This window comes from Macrobrachium nipponense, chromosome 2, assembly GCF_015104395.2.
Source record: "Macrobrachium nipponense isolate FS-2020 chromosome 2, ASM1510439v2, whole genome shotgun sequence".
Taxonomy (NCBI): Eukaryota; Metazoa; Arthropoda; class Malacostraca; order Decapoda; family Palaemonidae; genus Macrobrachium; species Macrobrachium nipponense.
The window spans coordinates 84,988,316-85,008,357 of record NC_087201.1 but is presented as its reverse complement, the minus strand read 5'-3'; the positions used below and the strand labels follow the sequence as shown (position 1 = coordinate 85,008,357).

General features: G+C 43.5%; 1 protein-coding gene across 1 annotated transcript in view; it reads left to right on the top strand.

Annotated features, from left to right (window-relative positions):
- Nucleotides 1–20,042, top strand: part of LOC135220749 (phorbol ester/diacylglycerol-binding protein unc-13-like) — a 1,290,517-nt gene that overhangs the window by 1,264,779 nt on the left and 5,696 nt on the right. Inside the window, 1 exon segment of the mRNA XM_064258201.1 lies at nt 19,811–19,937. Coding sequence (XP_064114271.1) covers nt 19,811–19,937 — 127 coding nt within the window.

The window sequence follows — 20,042 nt, the reverse complement described above, 5'->3', positions numbered from 1 at the left end:
GACTGGTTTTGATCTCTCTTCTTTAAATCCTCACCTGGCAACCCTTATGGACAGAGTCCACTGATTTTCAACCCAAGAGGGCTCTAAAGGGAATCAGCCTGCAGAGAAAGACACAAGTTACAGGTAAAGGAGATACGTAAATAAATATGAAGGAATAGACAATAAAACGATACACTTAAATTTAAGAGGCTTGAGCAGAAAGCAGGAATGAGTGTGCTCCTTCCTTAAACATGTAGATCAGAAGGTTACACAAGTTCGCAAGACAAAATTACAAATTTTTATTCAATTTGTATTTTTCATAGCTAACAAACCTGAGGTCTTAACAATTGGATAATCTTCTTGCACCAGCTGGAAACCAGTTAAAAACAGTCAAAGATGGCTCAGTAAGGAATCTTTGGCATCTGGAAATTCCTGTCTATATGAGGTGGAAGCTGGTCACTGACCAGACATAGAACCTTGTGACACGATCGTTTTTCTTTGACTGCCTTGGAGAGTAGTCGCTGTTGCTCTCCTCCTAAGCCGGTTGCTGTGCTTACCTATAATTTTTTTGTTTCAGTGTGTCTGTGCTTTGTTGTTATCATGGAGTCCTCCAATTATTCAAGGCCTCGTCAACACATGTACCCGGGCATTTGGGGTTTTCTGTGCTCCAGGTTTTTGGCTGCTACCATTACAGATCCCCATTCAATTTGCAGTAGGTGCTGATCTAATTTTTGTACCATTACTAATCCTTGCCCAGTGGAGGGCATTTTACAAGAAGAGGAATCATCGTAGAATTTCTACTTGTCTGTCTTGGGAGGGTTTTTGTCTTTTCATTTGTACGATTCAGCATCCTCTTGTTACAGTTGTGCCGCTGTCTCCTTCCTTTTCCTTCATCAATTCGTCGTTAGAAGTATCAGGAGTTGCACAGGATGAGATTTTGTTTAATGTAGCCCCCTCTCCCGCGGGATCTAATGTCCTTCCCGAGAGGGAGGAGGCTACACCTTCTGTTTCCTGCATTTCAGATTCTGAATCAAACAAGAGGGCAGCTGTTTGGGCATCTCTAGACCTACAGGGTTCCCCCTCTGTGGATGGCCCCCTCTCGCATTTCTTGGCGACTCGTACCCCTCCGCCAGCCCCATTAGCAGTCCCCCCACCTCCAGGCCTACATTACTTTAGCTCTAGTATCCTGCCTCCTAGCGGGACGCCTGTATCAACATTAACGCTTACTGGGTCACCCTTTATCACTCCACTGGTGAGGCGATTGACCAGTGCTGCCATTCAAGATGTAATGTCACTCCCAACATCCTCTCAGCCTATGATATCAGCTGCGATGGCATTCCTTCCTTCCATTGTGACATCATCTCATTTGCTTATGACGTCATCTCTACCTCTCGCTGAGCTATCGGAGATGTTTCAAGCTATGTTCAAGAGGCTGGACTCTTGTTTCTTAAGAGAGGTATTCTGCTTTCTCTGGCAAGAAGAGTCGTTGAAGGAGTGATTCTTCCCCACTCCCTTCTAGCAAGAGACATCGTAGATGGAGGAAGCTCTCTCCCCCATCTCCTGCTTCTTTGTCTCCATCTCCTGCCCTCAAGTCAAACAGAGAATTACAGACTTTGTGGTGTCGACTTCTGTGAGTGAGAGGAGTGCATTGCTGACTTCTCTACATGGCTGTCTCCCTCCCTTCCGCGTACGTGTGCATGACCATGGAAGAGTTACAAGTGAAAGGAGTGCTTCGCCGACTTCTATACACGGCCGGTGTCTCTCCCTTACGTGTACATGTTCGTGCCATGGAAGAGTTGAGTGTGAGAGGAGTACTTTGCTGGCTTCTCTACATGGCCGTGTCTCTCCCTTACATGTACATGTTCGTGCCATGGAGGAGTTGAGAGTGAGAGGAGTGCTTTGCTGGCTTCTCTACACAGCCATATCTCTCCCTTACATGTACGTTTTCGTGATCATTGAAGTGTTAGCCCTTATCTCAACCATCTCAATCTCCTGTACCTGTACCAGTTCGTCGTAAAGATGGTGAGGCTCCGATTAAAAAGTCAAAGTTACCTGCTATGATAGTTTCTCCTACACCTTCCAAAAATTTTTCTCTCTGCAATGTTGCAGTTGATGGTTGAGAACGTAAGGCTACTCTGGTCCGCGGATGTGTTGTACATTTGCCCTCCAAAGACCAGGACCTTAGGAATCAGTCTCCGTCAGGAAGTTCACTTCGGCATCTTTCCCTGTCTCAAGACTGTGCTCTTGTCGTCTCACAGCCATGTACTTGACTCGTCACACGTCCATGTACATGATTGGTCCTGCAAATGTGTACATAGTTCGTCGCATGAGCACGTACACGGTTTGGGTCGAGACCATGTAGGGGTTTTCTTTGCATGGCCATGTTCCGGAGGCCTCTGTATCAGGATCTCCTGTAATCAGGGGCTCCACTCCAACCAGTGAGAGGCATGAAGCCCATCTTCCTAAGGAAGCCTCTCCAGTGCTGTTAGGGAAGGATGAGGATCCTTCCAACCGTTCTTTTTCACGTCATCAATCTTCTTTTCCAGAGACAGAAGAGGGCGAGAGCCAGGAGTTTCTGTCTTCTTTCTCTGAGGTTGTTCATCTCATTCGTAAGATCAATAATCTTGGGTGTAGAACACAGACCCAGTCTTATATGACCCTTATGGGTATAGAGGCCTTACTAGGTCCAAGGCAAGATACTAAGGCTTTGTTTGAGCACCCCTTGTCAGGACATGTTCAGTCTAACTTGCAAGGTGTTAATGCCTTGGTTCCAGACCGAGATGGCTCTCTGCACTCCAATAGATTTTTTAAGTTCCTTCCTCCTCCTTTAGTGTGGCAGAGGAAGTATTATTCCTCCAACTTGGTTCAGCTGAAGTTCCGTCACCTTAATTCGGACGTGATCCATCTTAAATCTGGTTTAACCCTAAATCAGGTTAGGTCTGAAAGTCCATCTTTTTCTTCGCAAGAGACATTGGCTATGGAGGCTACTGCTTCCACCATCTTCCAGACTGTCTCCTAGCTGGACTTGTGGTCCACTGCAGTAGCAAGGATAGCTTCAGATCTAGCTAAGGGAGGTTTAGTCAGTTCTTCCTCCTTTGTCAGGCTATTGCAGTCTGGTGCTAAGGCAGTTTCATATCAAGGCTACCTTAGTGCAATTTTATGGGACAACCTCCTCCCTACCAGGAGGGACACGGCCTTGTCGAAGGTGGTGGGGTCAGTAGATTCAGAGTCCTTGTCAGTTCTCTAAAACGGGGATCTCCTTGAGTTACTGGTTCTTTTCCCAAGAACTCAATTAGAAGATGCGATCAACCGCTGGCGAGCGGATACCAAGGATAGGCTAGTACTTCAGGCAGTAATTAAATCAGAGGCTTGTTCTCATCCTCCTCCTCCCCCTCCACAATGGCAGGCAAGACAGTCTTCTCATGCCAAGCCGTCCAGGCATTTGTCTTCTGTGAAAGTCCCTCAGTCAAAGTCAAGACATCCCCTACACGACAGGGAGGGGCTCTAGAGGAAGTGGCAGAGGGGGTCTGGTAGAGTGAGTGCCTCTCCCTCTCCATTGCCATGGGTAAGGGGATGCCTGGCAGGCTATGGGGCCAAATGGCAGTTGTATGGAGCAGAGAAATGGGTAGTAGATGTTTTTCTGGTGGGGTATCTACTACCCATCGACTTCTCTCCCCCCCTCTCTTGGACAGACCCCTTCTCAATCTGACCTATGCGCACAGCTCCCCGAAGTAATTAGCTCTTCAGGAAGAAGTGTTGAAAATGCTTGACAAGGGGGCGGTGGGAGAAGTGCAGCATCCTTCACTGGGGTTTTGCAGTCAGATTTTCCTGGTTCCAAAGGCTTAAGGCAACTGGAGACTAGTGATCGACCTTTCCACTCTGAATCACTTTGTAAGGAAGACAAGGTTCAGGGTGGAGATGCCCCGGACAGTTTTGCCAGCAATAAGAGATAACGGCTTCTTGCTGTCAGTAAACTTGAAGGATCCTTACTTTCAGATTTCAATCCAACCTTCATCCAGGAAGTTCCTTTGCTTTAGTCTGGGAGAGCAAGTCTTCCAGTTAAAGGGTCTTTGCCCTAGTCTCGACATGGGCTCATGATCAAGGGATTAACCTGTTGAGATACCTTGACGACTGGCCGTTCTTGGCAAGGGAGAAACAAGACAGGGATCACCTTCTTCAGCTTTGTCGGGAGCTAGGCATAGTAGTAAACCTGGAGAAGTCAAATCATGCTCCCAGCCAGAGAACTTTCTATCTGGGTATGGATATAGATATAGCAGTGTCAAGGGTTTTTCTGTAATACCAGAGGTTGGAGAAATTCCGGTCGGTGCCACGCTCCTCACCGTCCGAACAGCTAGCTCACCAGTGGTAGGTCCCTTCAGTTTCTGCAGTGGGGACCGAAGGACTTTTGGTCTCCAGCAGGGATCCCCCTCTGCAGTTCCTCTGTCAGAGGAGGTGAGGAAAGACCTTCGTTGGTGGTTGGCCAACCAGAATCACATGGTGGGAGTCCCTGTGCATTCACCCCCTCCAGACTTTCTCCTGTTTTCAGATGCTTCTATTGACAGTTACAGTGCTCATCTGGAAGATCTCGTTGCCTCAGGCATTTGAAGTGTGGAGGAGAAGCTGCTTCACATCAACATTTTGGAGTCAAAAGCAGCTTTCATAGGTCTGCGGGAGTTCTGGGAGAGGGTAGCACATTTCAGTTGTACCCAAGATAAAACTCATAGCAAACCGAGTGTAGTATTAAACTTGGTGCTGGAAAACAATTTTTGTAGCTGGAGCCTTCATAGTGTTGCATGCAATGCTAGGTCAGGTCAAGGAGAGTGCAGAGGACATATGTCATTGTAATACATTTTACTCAACAATCATAATGAATTCCCTTTATTTATTTGCCGCAAGTCAACATTAAGAGGTGGCAAAATAAACTTGTCTGATGACAAAATTCTGTCAAAGTTTCAGACGAGAGATGGCACCTGAAGAATGGTACTACTGCAAACAAGGAAGAAGAAAAAAAGTTCAGGTACTCAAAGATATACGTACTGTCATAGCTTCATCATGAAAGATGCAAAAACATTTATGAGAGATACCAAAGAAACAATGGAAGCAGCAAAGTCAATTTCTTATCAAAAGCTATATCAAAAATCTTGAAAGCATCACAAACATTTAAATTTCATCATTTGAATGTAAATCAGGATGCAAAGGCATAAGTATTCTGGATTGACTAACTACATATACTTTTGGTTTAACACGAGTTAAATTCATGCCCCAAACCCCCAAAGCTTTCTACACTCAAGAATATTTATGGAAAAAAACCAAGGCGATTCCTGTAATCTATTCACAAAACAAGATCCTTCGTCAATTCTCAGTTCAAAGGAATAGGGAGTGTTTGATGGCAGATGAACTGTGTTGTTTCAGACACCACTAAAGGGAATGCAGATGGATACTCTCATGAGGTATGGCTTCATCTATTGAAAGCATGAAGGCACCCTCTCTGATAAAAGCCAACATGAAATGTGGCATTATCATTGTGAAGGATTTTGACTTACAAAATTCTTCAAAGGAGAGATGTTGACAAAAGGTCTCCACACCCTGGTTGCCTTCTCAATAGAGAAAAGAGCTGTAGAAGGTTGGGAATAGTAATCTATGACTTCCAGCACTGTACATACTTCTGGCATTAGAGTGAGAGACTTGGACAGTCCTGTAGAGCAAAAATGAATGGTCTGTAAAAAAGGGAAGCGTCTTGGGAAAGGTCTGCCATTTTCTAAAGCTTGATGTTTGTGGCTTAGTTTAGTTTCGGTATCCATCATGGATCCAAAACCTTGAAGGAAACTACACATTAGATAATTTAACCCCTTGACCCTCAAGAGCTAGGCTAAAAAAGCAATGTGCAGCACCCCTGGCTGCAGAAACTTTGAGTTCAAAATGCTCAAGGTGTAAGAAAAAAGAAATTCTACAAAATTTTTCCTACCTTTTACAAGAAGTTGAAAATGACCATTTACAACCCCTTGTCGTCCCTATTATAAGACAATTGTCAATTGTACCAAGTTATACATGGTTTTTCTAATAAATAAATGTATTTTATTTTGTAAAATATAATTAAAGCTCATACAGTATCAAAACAGGTAAGAAAATCGGTAACAAATTCTGAGTATATTTGTTGTAAAATATTTACGTAAATTTACTGAGATCGAAGATGCAGTAACTTTTTTGGATTATGCATGTCTTGTTAAAAATTGCCATTAGTGAACTATGGGGTTATAGAAGTAATGGAAACTCTTTCCTGCCTGATTCTTTCAAATTGGTGGAGCATAACATTGATGCTCACCATGAATGGATCCATCCACCACCCAAAACCTGTTATTGCTACTTATGTGAGGGGATCCGTCCATTAAGGGTTAATAGCAGCATGTTTCCCCACCAACACCTTAACCTTGCTCTTCAGGAAAAATAAAGATGAAGACCACTGTTATTCATGACCTATTTTGAAACATACCTTATGAAAGATGGGTTAGTCAATAGGTTTGCAGACTGGTGAGGGAGGAAAGGTCAATGCTATTCCTCCCAACACAAACCACTTTGGAACTTTGTCTTCTTCCCTCCCCTCTAAAGAAACCTGGAAAAGGCAGTCTGCTATTGTGTTGAGCCACAAATCCAACAACAGTCCAGCCAGGAACACGTTATATCAACTGACTCCCTAGCTCCTGTTTCAGAAAAGGTGAATGAAATCCCTACTGCATGAAACTTTCAAACTAATGTTGTTCACCAGCCCACACACTGATGGGTCCAACCATGGAGGGGGCCAACAGTCTTAGCATGCTTTCAGGAGAGGAGGACCAACCCTGACTTCTGATGCTGGCGTTTTATTGGAAGGACGAAGGGAAGTCTGTACTTCCCAGACTATGAGCTGTTATTGTTGTCTAGAACTGTATTAGCATTACTCAGGATATGACGGCCATTGGTTCAAATCGAAAAGCTGGGCTGTGCAGTCCTCTTTATGCACAGGTGGTGGCATTCTTCACCACAATAAGGTAGTGGAAGCAGTCTGGATGGTTTGGCTTTTGTTTTCAGGCATGAGGATGGTGACATACCAGTGAAAGAAGTGTGGCAAAATGACAGGAGGATGGAGAATTCTCTAATAAAGGATTAAAAAATGTCTCCTCCAAAATCCTTTGTGCAAGGAAGGATCATGGTAACCAAAAGGAAGGTCCCGACACAAGAGGCAAACACAAAAGTGAGATGAATAGGAGATACCTGGTGCCAAGGAGTAGTCCTGGTTGCTGTCATAAATGAGCTCAGTAACCTTGCTAAAACCCTCTTTAATTCAACCAGTAAGGGCTTTACAGGCAAAGAACTGTCCGGTCTGGCAGATTCCACAAATGCGCAGATTTGATCAGCCCACCCTGCTCCATTCTTGGAGGATTGTGCCTTGCGTCTGAACAAGTCGCAGACATCAAGTCATGGTTTGGATATATGGAAAGTGACAGAACACTATTACCTTCACCACACTTATGCCAAAATGGAAGTAAAACCAGCCAATCTGATCACATACCAATTTGTATGAGCAAGAGCACACAGCTGGTACATGCAGAGCACTGAACAGGCTAGGTTTATCTTGGTCTGCATACACATTGACTAGCAACATTCTGAGTTAATACAACACCAATGAGTACAGCTATGGAGAAATTAGTTGCCTGTAGTCTACAAAAGTACAGACTCTTCCCAGCACCTGAAGAGTCAGGGTTGGTTCACCTCTCCTGAAAAGGATGTGTATGTGACAAGGAGCTACTGAAAATAGAAAACCTGGTGCTGAGCATGAGCCAACCAAAGCAGTGGAGGGTCATGAGTGAACTCAAGCACCCACCTGTACTGCCCATGATCACTTGCCTCCCAAATGGGTGCTGGTGCCTGCTATCACTCTAGAGAGAAGTGTAAGATGGCTTCTTAGCCTTCTCATGGAGTGCACTGTTGCAGGACTCCTTCCTAACTCCTGTTGATCTGGAGATGAAGATGAGTAAGAAGTACTACAAAGAAGAGAAAGACTTAACATGCTACTGATTCTTCAGCCTACCACGTCCCCGTCTCTCCACCCTTTCCCATGACAGGGTCAGAGGGGATATCATCAAAGGTACAGGTACAGAGTTTCTTGAGCAACTACCTCAAGAACATCCATAAGTGTAATGTACTCAGTGTATAAGGGGGAAAGCCAGAACACAAGTGATGAGATCCAATGAGGCTGGTGTGAGCAGGAAACATTTGACCACAGGGAGAGCTTTCCCAGGATGCCAAGAATCTACAATACCTACAGAAGTTCCTTTGTTTCCAGGGGGATATTTTGGAGTTGAAACAGTAAAGGAAGCAAGAGAAGTAGGGGCTAAATAATGATTAATTTAATGTAAATAAAGGTGATGATAACCTAAAGGGAATGACTATGTAAAATTGATATTTCATTAAAAAAAATTAAATAATAATGTTAAATTAATTTTTTTTATTATTAAAATATAAATATAAAAGTATAAGTGCATATGCTTATATGCATTAGATAATTGGTAGAATGTGATATTAGTAAAATAAGCCCACTTTTAAAATGTATTTCAATTTCTTCTAAGAAAGTTGTTTCCCTGAAAGACCAAATTTCCTACAGGCAGCACCAAATATACTGGACAAGATACCAGAATGTGCTCAGCTGTCAACAGGCTGCCACAGAGTGCACAAAATGGAGCAGCACTTTCATCAAGCACAAAGTTGTGTCAATCGGAAATGGCCAATACGAATTCTCATTCAAACAATTTCAGTCCTCCTGTTGCTATGAAATGAAGCTGCAAAAAATTCAAATCATGTCTAATTGCCTTCAGTTTCTTATTTGTGGCAAGGAGGTTTTGAGAACCATCGCTCCTACCATCTACGGCGTATGTAGCTCTGGGATAGGAGACTTCAATGTATGGAGATTTATAGATATCCATTGACCACTGATTACATCCCCACTCCCTCTCTCGACTTGGAACCTTAACATTTAAAAGTTCTTCTCTGCCATCTGAAATTATTCTTGATAGTGAAATCATGAAAGTTCGTCCTTATAGACCGAGAGTGCTCCAGTGCTTTAAATGTTTTGGTTTTGGACACTCCTCTAACGTTTGTACCAGAAATAAACTCTGTGAATCGTGTGGCCAGCCTGAGCATGAGGAATGTTCTGTGGACCAGTTATTTGCATAAACTGTAAGGGTGAACATCGAGCCTGTGATAAGAAATGTAGTGCATTCAAGAAAGAACAAGAGGCATTACTAAAATCTATTGCTGAACATATCAGTGTGGGACAGGCCAAGAAGCTGTTGGGCAGGAAAACCTATTCGGATGCCTTGAAGGCACAACAATTGAATACTGCTTCTTCTGGTGCCCCTTCTGGTGGGGCTCCCCGTGCCCTCTAGTGGGGTACCCCGTGCCCCCCTGGTGGGGACTCCCATGCCCCCCCCTGGTGGGGCCTCCCATGGCCCCCCTGGTGGGGCTTCTCATGCCCCGCCTGTTGGGGTTTTCCATGTTGCAGAAACTCTGGTCAAGCCAGGGGACCCTGTTGGTTCAAGGGTTCAAGCCAGGTCTCAATATGTTGACGACTTCTCTCTGTCAGGGACATTGCCTGACATTGAGCCCTCACCTGATCTTGACATTACAGTGCACCGTGGAGATGACGGTGAGGAGATGGAGGCCCTCTTTATTCGTCAGAAGAGGGCCCATTCTCCCTCTTCGCCTCATTCACGGTCACTCGGCAATCATAGAAAAAACAAAAGTAAAACTGAAAGGGCAAGTGAAGGCCCATCTTCTAAAAGATCTGTAACACCTAGATCTAGGTCAAATAGTACTGGAAAAGCTGATAAGATCTCTCTCACCAGGACACAGATTCCAAAATTAGTAGAGAATTTTAAGATCCCTTCCCCTAAATAATGGCTCTCATGCAGTGGAACATCCGTGGCTTTATACCAAATAGAGAGCAAGTTCGGGTTCTGTTTAAGGATCATGATCTATCTGCGATGTGTCTACAGGAGACAAAGTTGGGAGAGCACACTCCCAACTTGGGTTTTAATTACTCATTTCATAGGTCTCCACCCCTGATAGGTGTACGTGCTCAAGGAGGCACAGGCATCATAGTCCGCAAGTCTGTTAATCATAGGGTTGTTCAATTGAACACTGTGTTGCAGGATTGTGCAGTTCAAATTTTATATTATAAATGGATCAATTTTTGTTCTTTATACCTGGATCCATCATTAGAAAATAGATTGGAGGACGCTCAGGGTAATCCTCGTCAGCTAGAATTTAACGATCTACAGACATTGACAGACCAGCTTCTAATCCCTTCATTCTGATGGGGGATTTTAATGCCAAGCACACCCTTTGGGGAGAGCCAAACTGCGACCGGTGGGGTTTAGTAATAAAACAGCTGCTTGACTTAAATGACATCACTTTAATGAATGATGGTTCTGCTACAAGACATGATCTTTTTCATAATACTGACTCAGCCATTGACCTCACTATCTGCTTTTCGTCTTTGAGGTTAGATTACCAGTGGGTAGTAGACCAGAATGATCATGGCAGTGATCATTGGCCCATTCACTTAAAGTATATGAAAAATATTCCACCTCCATGTTTACCAAAATGGAAGGTAGGGGAGGCTGACTGGGGATTATTAAAAAAATCTGCTGAAATTGATCAAGAGAGAAATGATTTTCAGAGCTCAACATCTGCTTATGAGTATTTAATCAGTATATTGTTGTGTGGTGCCATGCTGTCTATTCCTCGAACTTTCTGGTAAACCTCGTTGTCCTCTAGTACCTTGGTGGAGTGATGCATGCGCCTTGAGCCGAAAGATAACAAGAACTCGCTACAAGAGATATCGTCGATATCCTTGCTTGGTTAATAAAATTATCTATAAAAGAGCTCTTGCTAAGCAAAAGAAAACATTTAAGCAAGCAAAGAGGGAATCGTTTATCAGATAAATAAGTGAATTAAAATATGATTCCCCTTTGTCATTAGTCTGGAACAGAATCTGAAAGCTGCAAGGGAAATTTTCTCCACCTCCCTTGCCTATATTGAAAATTGATGGCTTCCTCATATCTGATTCTGGAGAAGTTGCAGAAACCTTTGGTAGGCATTTCTCCAATATATCTAGTGCCCTACATTACTCTCCTGCATTCAGGAATATTAGGAATGGTACCACAGTTGTTCCTGCTGTTAGTTTAAATTCAGAGTAGTATAATCTTCCTTTCACCATGAAAGAATTAGATCATGCAATCTCGTTATCGTCCCCAACATCTCCTGGGGAAGATGATATACTGTACTCAATGATTTTTAATTTGCCTAGAAGTACAAAACAATTTCTTTTAGACATTTTAAACAGTTTTTGGCTTTCAGGAACTTCACCAGAGTCTTGGAAGATATCGATTATTGTACCTGTTTTAAAACCTTTTAAAGATTCCTTCCTTCCTAAGAACTATAGGCCGATTGCTCTAACCAGTTGTGTTAGCAAGATTTATGAGAGGATGGTCAATGCTCGACCTGTGTGGTATTTGGATTCAAAGAATCTTATCTAATCGGCAGTTTGGCTTTAGGAAAAATAGAAGTACTTCTGACCCTTCGATGTTCCTTACTCGGGAGATACAGAATGCTTTTGCTGTGCAAAACCAGACTGTTGCAGTGTTCTTTGACCTAGAAAAAGCCTACGACACTACCTGGCAAGGGGGTATCCTTATGCAACTTGTTGAGTGGGGTATTGTGGGTAATTTGTTTTTTGACAGAACGTTACCTGAAAGTAAGAGTGGGCTCTTACATTTCTTCTGCTTACCCTCAAGAAGAAGGGTTACCTCAGGGAAGCGTCCTTAGTCCAACACTCTTTAATGTAGCTGTCAACGGTCTACTAGAACAAGTTCCTGTTGGGGTGCATGGTCTGGCCTTTGCTGATGATTATGCAATAATCTGTAGTAAGTCTACAGCTGTTGAAGCTTGTCAAATGATCCAGACTGCTATTAATGCTTCAACATCATGGGCCAGTGCTAAAGGGTTCAAATTTTCACCAGAAAAAACCAAAGCTATACGATTTTGTCGATTAAGAAGAGTGGAAGAGATCCCTACATTGTTTTTAAATGATTCGATTTTACCTTATGAAGATAGCATTAAGTATCCAGGTGTTACATTTGATAAAAAATTAACTTTTACTCAACATGTTAATGAAGTTGTATGTAACGTGAAGCTTCGTCTTAATATTCTTAAAGTTGTGTCTAATTTTAATTGGGGGCAGATCGAATCACCCTTTTGAGGATGTACCAGGTTTTATGCCTAAGCAAAATTGATTATGGTTGTCAAGTTTATGGTTGTGTGTGCAAGACAACATTGCAGAAATTAGATGTTGTCCATAATATGGGTTTACATATTTGTACGGGAGCCTATAGAACTTCACCAGTAGAAAGCCTATATGTTGAGTCAGGTTTTTCCCCACTATTTATCCGTAGGGAGGAATTAAGCTTGAGAGTCATATCAAGAGTACTTACATCAAAGCTGAACCCTAACTATAAGTACGTTAGAGAACCAACTGATAGAGCCCCAAATAGACCTAGACTGCCAAAGCCACTTGAAGTTCGACTAGCAAGCTCTGCCAGGGAGGTGGGATTACTACCTCCTGCAGTAGCTGAAATTTCGCCTTCAAAGTTTCCTACTTGGAATAGACCATGCCTAGAGATCTGCCCAATTAGGGACAGCAGGAGCAACAGTTCTGGTGATCAGTTGAGGGCAAGTTTCTTGGACCATGCTTCCGAACATGGTGATTCTCATCATATATATACTGATGGCTCGAAGGGTTCTGATGGTGTTGGTTGCTCTGTAGTCACTAGTGATAATATAATTGAAAAGAAGCTTCCATCTAATTCTTGTTTTTACAGCTGAACTGCTGGCAGTTTTAACTGCTCTTAAATATATTTTTTCTGGGCTCAGCCGTGTCGCTCCGTGAAATGTGTCCTCTTTAGCACCATTTCTAGTAAAATATTGCTATAATACCAGAGAACTGCTAAATTGGACATGTCAGAAGTCTCTGACTCGCTCACCTAAATAAAAGGTGTCGGTATAAAACTGGGGCGAGTGTTAAACACTACCACAGCAACCCCTCCAATTAGCCTTTTCCTCATCAAAAGACCCTAAATACGGGGAGCCGACCCATAGGTCACACCCAGCTACCCTGTTGAAGGAGTCTGTGACGTCATTCTTATCGATAGCCTCCCCTCGGGAAGAGCCCATGCCCCAGCTTAGGGAGACAGATCCCACATCATTGCTACTCCTAGGTAGGGAGGATTTGTGGGAGGATTTGCCGGCTACATTCTCGGTAGGCAAGCTGAAGCCAGATTGTGCAATCACTTTGTTTAGTGAGCGCCTTCCTAAGCTGTCAGACGCACTGATCCAAGCAGAATTTGATGCTAAGACACGCCTCGCTAGGTCTCTTAACTCCCTAGTGATGACAGAGACAGCGGCTCGGGAGTACGCTCAGGAGCCGCTGCTTAAGGTCATTGCAAAGTCGTTACTTTTGGGCATGCAATGTGACTTGTACGACTTTGCGGTGGCTAGGAGAAACTGCAGGAAGCATGTTCTATCTGAGGCTACAATCAGGCACGAACCCAACAAGCTTCTGGCTTCCTCAATCTGGGGTGCAGATCTCTTCCCAGCTTCGGCAGTAAACGAGGTTCAGAGCGAGGCATCACGTCTTAATCAAAGCATCAGATTGCGTTGGGGAATTCCTTTCAAAAGGAAACCAGAGTCTTCTCCCTCCAGTTTTAGGGCTAGGAAAAGGCAAAGGAAATTCCAACCTTTCCAAGTTCCGCAACAGCATCCTGTGCTACAAGCTGTGCCAGTTCAACAAGTATCCCAGCCTTCGACTTCTAAGGCTCAGCCTCATCAACAGCATCAATTTGTCTTCCTTTCACCATCGACTAACCAACAGGTTTCCCCTCAGTATTCTGTGTCGCCCACTTTTGTAACCCGGTCTATGAGAGTCGGGCATTTCACCCCTTTACCAGGGTTGCTAGGGGCGGCAGGGCTAGAGGATCCTTTCGCCAGCGCGGAGGAGCAAGAGCCCAAGGGCGAGCTAGAGGTGCGAGGTCAGGAAGAGGATCCCGGCCCTCATCATCTCAATGAAGTTTCTCAGGTAGGAGGCAGGCTGCACCTCTTTCGTCATCGTTGGGGGTTCAGCAGTTGGGCAAAAAGCATAGTATCCAGAGGCCTAGGCTGGAGTTGGATCAAAGGTCCTCCTCCACCCATCACCTTCTATCAGGAACCAACGCAAGAGTTGATGGATTACTCCAGGGACCTTCTCCGAGAAGGGAGCAGTCTCCAGGACCAAAAACTTGAAATTTCAGGGTCTGTCTATTCAGCATCCCAAAGAAAGGGACCGACAAAAGAAGGGTGATCTTAGACTTGTCCCGTTTAAACTTGTACATTCGTTGCGACAAGTTCAAAATGCTGACCATCTCTCAGGTGCGGACCTTACTTCCCCGTGGGGCCGTCACCACCTCTATAGATCTTACAGACGCCTATTATCATGTCCCGATAGCTCGGCACTTCCGACCATTCCTCGGCTTCAAACTAGGGAAAGAAGCCTACTCCTTCAAGGTAATGCCCTTCGGGCTAAATATAGCACCAAGGGTTTTCACGAAACTGGCGGAGGCAGTGGTGCAGGAGCTAAGGTCTCAGGGTATATTGGTGGTGGCGTACCTAGACGACTGGCTAATCTGGGAGATGGACCAAGACAAGTGTATGAAAGCCACGGACAAGGTCATGTCTTTCCTGGAAGATATAGGGTTCAAGATCAACAGGACAAAGTCCCGGTTGACTCCGGAAGTCGCAAGTTCCAGTGGCTAGGTCTTCATTGGCGACCTGGATTCACACACTTTCTTTTCCATTCCAGCAGGGAAGAGGAAGGAGATTGCCAAGGCAACACGACAATTCTTAAAATGCAAAAAGACTTCGAGAAGGAATCAGGAGAGGATCCTAGGCTCGCTCCAGTTTGCCTCGGTCACGGACGTCCTGTTGAAAGCCAAGCTCAAGGACATCAATCGAGTTTGGCGTTCAAAGGCAAATGCCAAGTGTCGGGACAAGTTCGCCCGGATACCTCTGATTCTCAGAAAACGTCTGCGCCCATGGACAAAGGCCGCAAACCTAGCCAAAGAGTTACCATTGCAGTTCCCTCCCCCGTCCCTTGTGGTGCATACGGACGCATCACTGACAGGTTGGGGAGGTTATTCACAGCACGAGAAGGTTCAGGGAACTTGGTCTCCTCAGTTCCAAAAGCTTCACATCAACATTCTGGAAGCTATGGCAGTGTTTCTGACTTTAAAAAAGCTTCGTCCTCCAAAGAAGAGTCATATCAGGTTGGTTCTCGACAGTGCGGTAGTGGTACACTGTATAAACAGGGGTGGTTCAAAGTCAAGCCATGTGAACCACGTGATGGTAGCAATTTTTTCTCTAGCAGCCAAGAACACCTGGCATCTGTCGGCCACCCATCTGGCGGAAGTCCACAATGTAGTGGCAGACGCACTGTCTCGATCAGTCCCTCTGGAGTCAGAATGGTCACTGGACCAAGAATCCTTCAAGAGGGTTTGCAAACGAGTACCAGGTCTGGAAGTAGATCTGTTTGCTACAGAGGCAAACCACAAGCTGCCTTGTTACGTAGCCCCAAACCTGGACCCTCTGGCATTCGCTACGGACGCCCTGAGTGTAGATTGGAACCAGTGGACGAAGATTTATTTATTCCCTCCAGTGAACTTTCTCCTGAAGGTGCTGCACAAGTTGAGATCCTTCGCAGGTCAGGTGGCTCTCATAGCTCCTCACTGGCCCAAGAGCAACTGGTTTCCCCTTCTCCTGGAACTAAGTCTTCGTCCTCACCCTCTCCCAGACTTGAGGCTGTCGCAACAAGTTCAAACGAGGACTGTGTTCGATTCCTCAGGTCTTCACAAAACCCTAACTTTATGGATTTCATGAAGTTTGCGGGTAAGAGAGTAGGGGACATTGATCCACAGAACATTTTGTTCTTAGAGTCAGATAAGAGAGAATCTACGCTTCGCCAGTATGATTCAGCAGTTAAGAAATTGTCTTCATTCCTCAGGGAATCAAATATCAAAGTAATGACAATGAACGTGGCTATAACCTTCTTCAGGTCTCTGTTTGAACAAGGCTTGGCAGCTGCAACAATAACAACCACGAAGTTGGCTCTGATTTTTCTTCTCGGGTTCGGTATCAATCTAACCGAGTCTTATTTCACCTCTATCCCAAGAGCATGTGCACGCCTGCGGCCCATTCACAGACCGTCGTCAGTGTCATGGTTTCTTAATGATGTTCTCAGGTTAGCCTCGGAAACAGACAACTTCAAATGTGATTACCAAACCATTTTGCGTAAGTCACTGTTTTTATTGAGTCTGGCTTCAGGTGCCAGGATATCGGAGCTGTCATCTTTATCTAGAGATGAAGCGCATATTGAGTTCCTTTCCTCGGGGGACGTGTTGCTTTCGCCAAATAAAGAATTTCTAGCTGAGAATGAAGACCCCTTGATGAGGTGGTCTCCATGGAAGATTGTTCCGCTTCCACAGGATCCATCTTTATGTCCTGTTAAAACTCTTAAGGACTATTTATCTAGGACATCTACCTATTCCGAGGGCCCCCTTTTCATTAGAAAAGATGGTGGTACACTATCTCTAAAGGGCATTAGGCAGCAGATTTTGTATTTTATCAAGAAAGCCAGCCCAGGGTCATTTCCCAGGGTGCATGACATTCGGGCTATAGCAACTTCTGTAAATTTCTTCAAATATATGAACTTCAATGATCTGAAGAAGTATACTGGTTGGAAGTCACCCTTGGTTTTCAAAAAGCATTACCTTAAGTCTTTGGAGGATCTTAAATATCATGCAATAGCTGTAGGGAGACCAGTGTCTCCTGCTACTACATCAATAGAGCACCGTCCTTGTGTCATATGAATCTTTTCCTTTATGCCAGCCTCATTAACATTTTACCTACCTCAGCAAATGTTTTAGTTGTTAGGATTGGTGTATAGTGTTACGGATATACAAATTATTAGTAATTATTTTATTATGTGCGTGTTTTGTTGCCACATGTTATTGCTATAGAGTATATTTTGTAAATAATAAATTGTATTTTTCCAATTCTAGACTATTTTTTTATTTCTTTAACCCTTCTGAGTTCAATTTAATATTGTATTTCATTTCAGAGGGGTGTAGCTTGGTGTTTCTCTGGTACAATTTCACGGAGCGACACGGCTGAGCCCAGAAAAGGGATTTTGACGTAGGAAAAATCTATTTCTGGGCGAGGAAGCCGTGTCGCCCAGTGAAATGTGTCCTCTTTAGCACCATTTCTAGTAAAATATTGCTATAATACCAGAGAACTGCTAAATTGGACATGTCAGAAGTCTCTGACTCGCTCACCTAAATAAAAGGTGTCGGTATAAAACTGGGGCGAGTGTTAAACACTACCACAGCAACCCCTCCAATTAGCCTTTTCCTCATCAAAAGACCCTAAATACGGGGAGCCGACCCATAGGTCACACCCAGCTACCCTGTTGAAGGAGTCTGTGACGTCATACTTATTGATAGCATTGAAGCTTGGTGCACAGCAAGGGGGGAAAAAAAAGGGGGGGATTTCACTGGGCGACACGGCTTCCTCGCCCAGAAATAGATTTTTCCTACGTCAAAATCCCTTTTATAGTTCTTGTACTAACAAGGTTTTTACCGACTCTTTGAGTGTTTTATCTTCTTTTAAAAGCCTGGTCTCTTGCCACCCTTTAGTGCAAGAAGTACAAGATTGGTTTTATCGTTTAATTAATAGAAGAGGATTTTCTGTTAGGTTTTGTTGGGCTCCGTCCCATGTTGAAATTGTTTGGAACGAGCGAGCCGACGCTGCTGCTAAGGCTGCAACTAGGCTTAGGCACATTTCCAACATGGGCGTCCCTGTTTCCGATTTTAAAAGTACCATTCGATTTTATTGTAGAGACCAGTGGCAGGCCCACTGGTCTACTTTAGATAATAATCTTAAATTAAAGTCGATTAGGCCTTCTGCTCATCCTTGGCCTCATAGCCGGTTGGATAGGTCTGAGATAGTTTTAGCTAGATTACGTATTGGCCACACTAAATATACTCACGGGTATCTAATGACGAGTGGAGCGGATAGGCAGGTTCCTCCCTGTTCCACCTGTCATGTGGATTTGACTGTGGTGCATATTTTGGTGGAGTGCCCTCATTTTGAAACCAAACATAGAGCTTGTTTGCTAGCAAATAAGACTCTTGCCGATATTTTAGGTGAAGGTGCTCAGGCAGAGCAAATTATGACATTTTTAAAAAATATTGGTCTTTTTTACGAATTGTAATTTTCTTTTAATTGTTTTAGGTTTCTTGTTTGGTTTTTATGAATGAATGATTTGTATGTTAGATCGGTTGTGTGCATGTTTGTTTGTGTGACAGTGACTTTTTTTATTCTTAAGATATATATGCGCTGCATGGCCCCTCAGCTCCGGCGCTTGGCTATGTGCCAAAATTTTATAATCTAATCTAATCTAATCGACTTGGAACCAAATTTTTGCAAAAGTGGAAAAATCCACAAAATTTATTCCAAAGACATATGTGATATATGGGACTCTTAGACTCCGATGGTTGGGTTAACTGGAACCTACAGTGCACCAGCAACTGTGCCATCCAAGGAGGGAGTCTGTCATCATTAGTCTTGTCCTCTCATACTCTCCCTGTACTAAGCTAGGAGAGAACAGGTGGACATTGCCCCAGTGGAAGCAGCAGGGGTCAAGGCAGGTTTAGAACAGAAGAGGTGAGATCGACAATTTTACCATCAGTAGACACTAACAGGACCTTCTTCAACTTCTTCCTCCTAAATCCATACTGCTTCCATTGGAGTGGCAACCAAGAGACAAGTCAATGCACTTCAAAAACGGCAGTAAACAAAGAATGAGGGTTGATAGTCACAAGGGAGATAATTCTTGCACACACATCTTCACATTTTGTTGTATTTAGAACTTAGCAAGCACTATCATTCTTACCTTTGTTAAAATTAGCAGATTCAACAAACAACCCAAAGTCAAAATTAGCAAACTCACCAACAACCCAAGTCAAAATTAGCACTCGGCAAACAACCTAGAGTCATCAACCATTCAGACCACAAAATACTCAACTTTGTTCAAACAACAGTCATGATGGTACATATTTTCCATCTGCATGACTAGGCAGCTGATGCCAGTCTCCAGTGACCGGACCAGGTCCATCCATAAAAGGCAAAAAGTGTATACTTTGCATAAGTAAATATTTTTACAAATAATTTTCATGCCTTAAGCATAAGTCTAGCAATGATTATCATTGCATAGTAATAGTTTTGATTTTCATAAAAAGACTGTGCCAAATGTAGAGAATATCTTTGGTGATTGATAACTAAAAGTCACCTCAATTTTGTGAATGAAAGATGCAAATCTTCATCACATTATTTTTCCTTATTTATCATTCAATAGTTGACAGAAGGGGCATACATGTTAGCTAGTCACATTAGGTCTAAGGGAATTACAATCTATGCTGCAAATTTCAAGAGTAGTTTGTATCATGCAGATTTATGGGACCTATATTTTGTGGAGAATCAGGTGCAACAGGGAAGGTTGTAAAGCATAAGAAGTGTTTATGATTTATATTCAGACACAGAAATTTTCTATAATAGTACTCAGTTTGTATCCATTGTTCATTTCTCTCTCAGTTTGAGCACTCCAGGTGTGTCTCCCAAATTTTTTGTCGCCATAATGAATTTTTCCTTTCAGCTTAATTGGCAGCGAAGAAGGCCCGGAGAGCTTTGAATTACATATTTGTATAAAAGATTACTGCTTTGCCCGAGATGATCGGTTGGTGGGAGTTGCCGTGCTACAGCTCAGGGACATTATCGATCAGGTAATAAAAAGTTTCATTATTATTTTTACTTTCAGACTTAAAATTTTATGGCCATTTTTTATTTGTGCTTGTGTGGATATTATCTTGAATGTCTTTCAAGGTAAT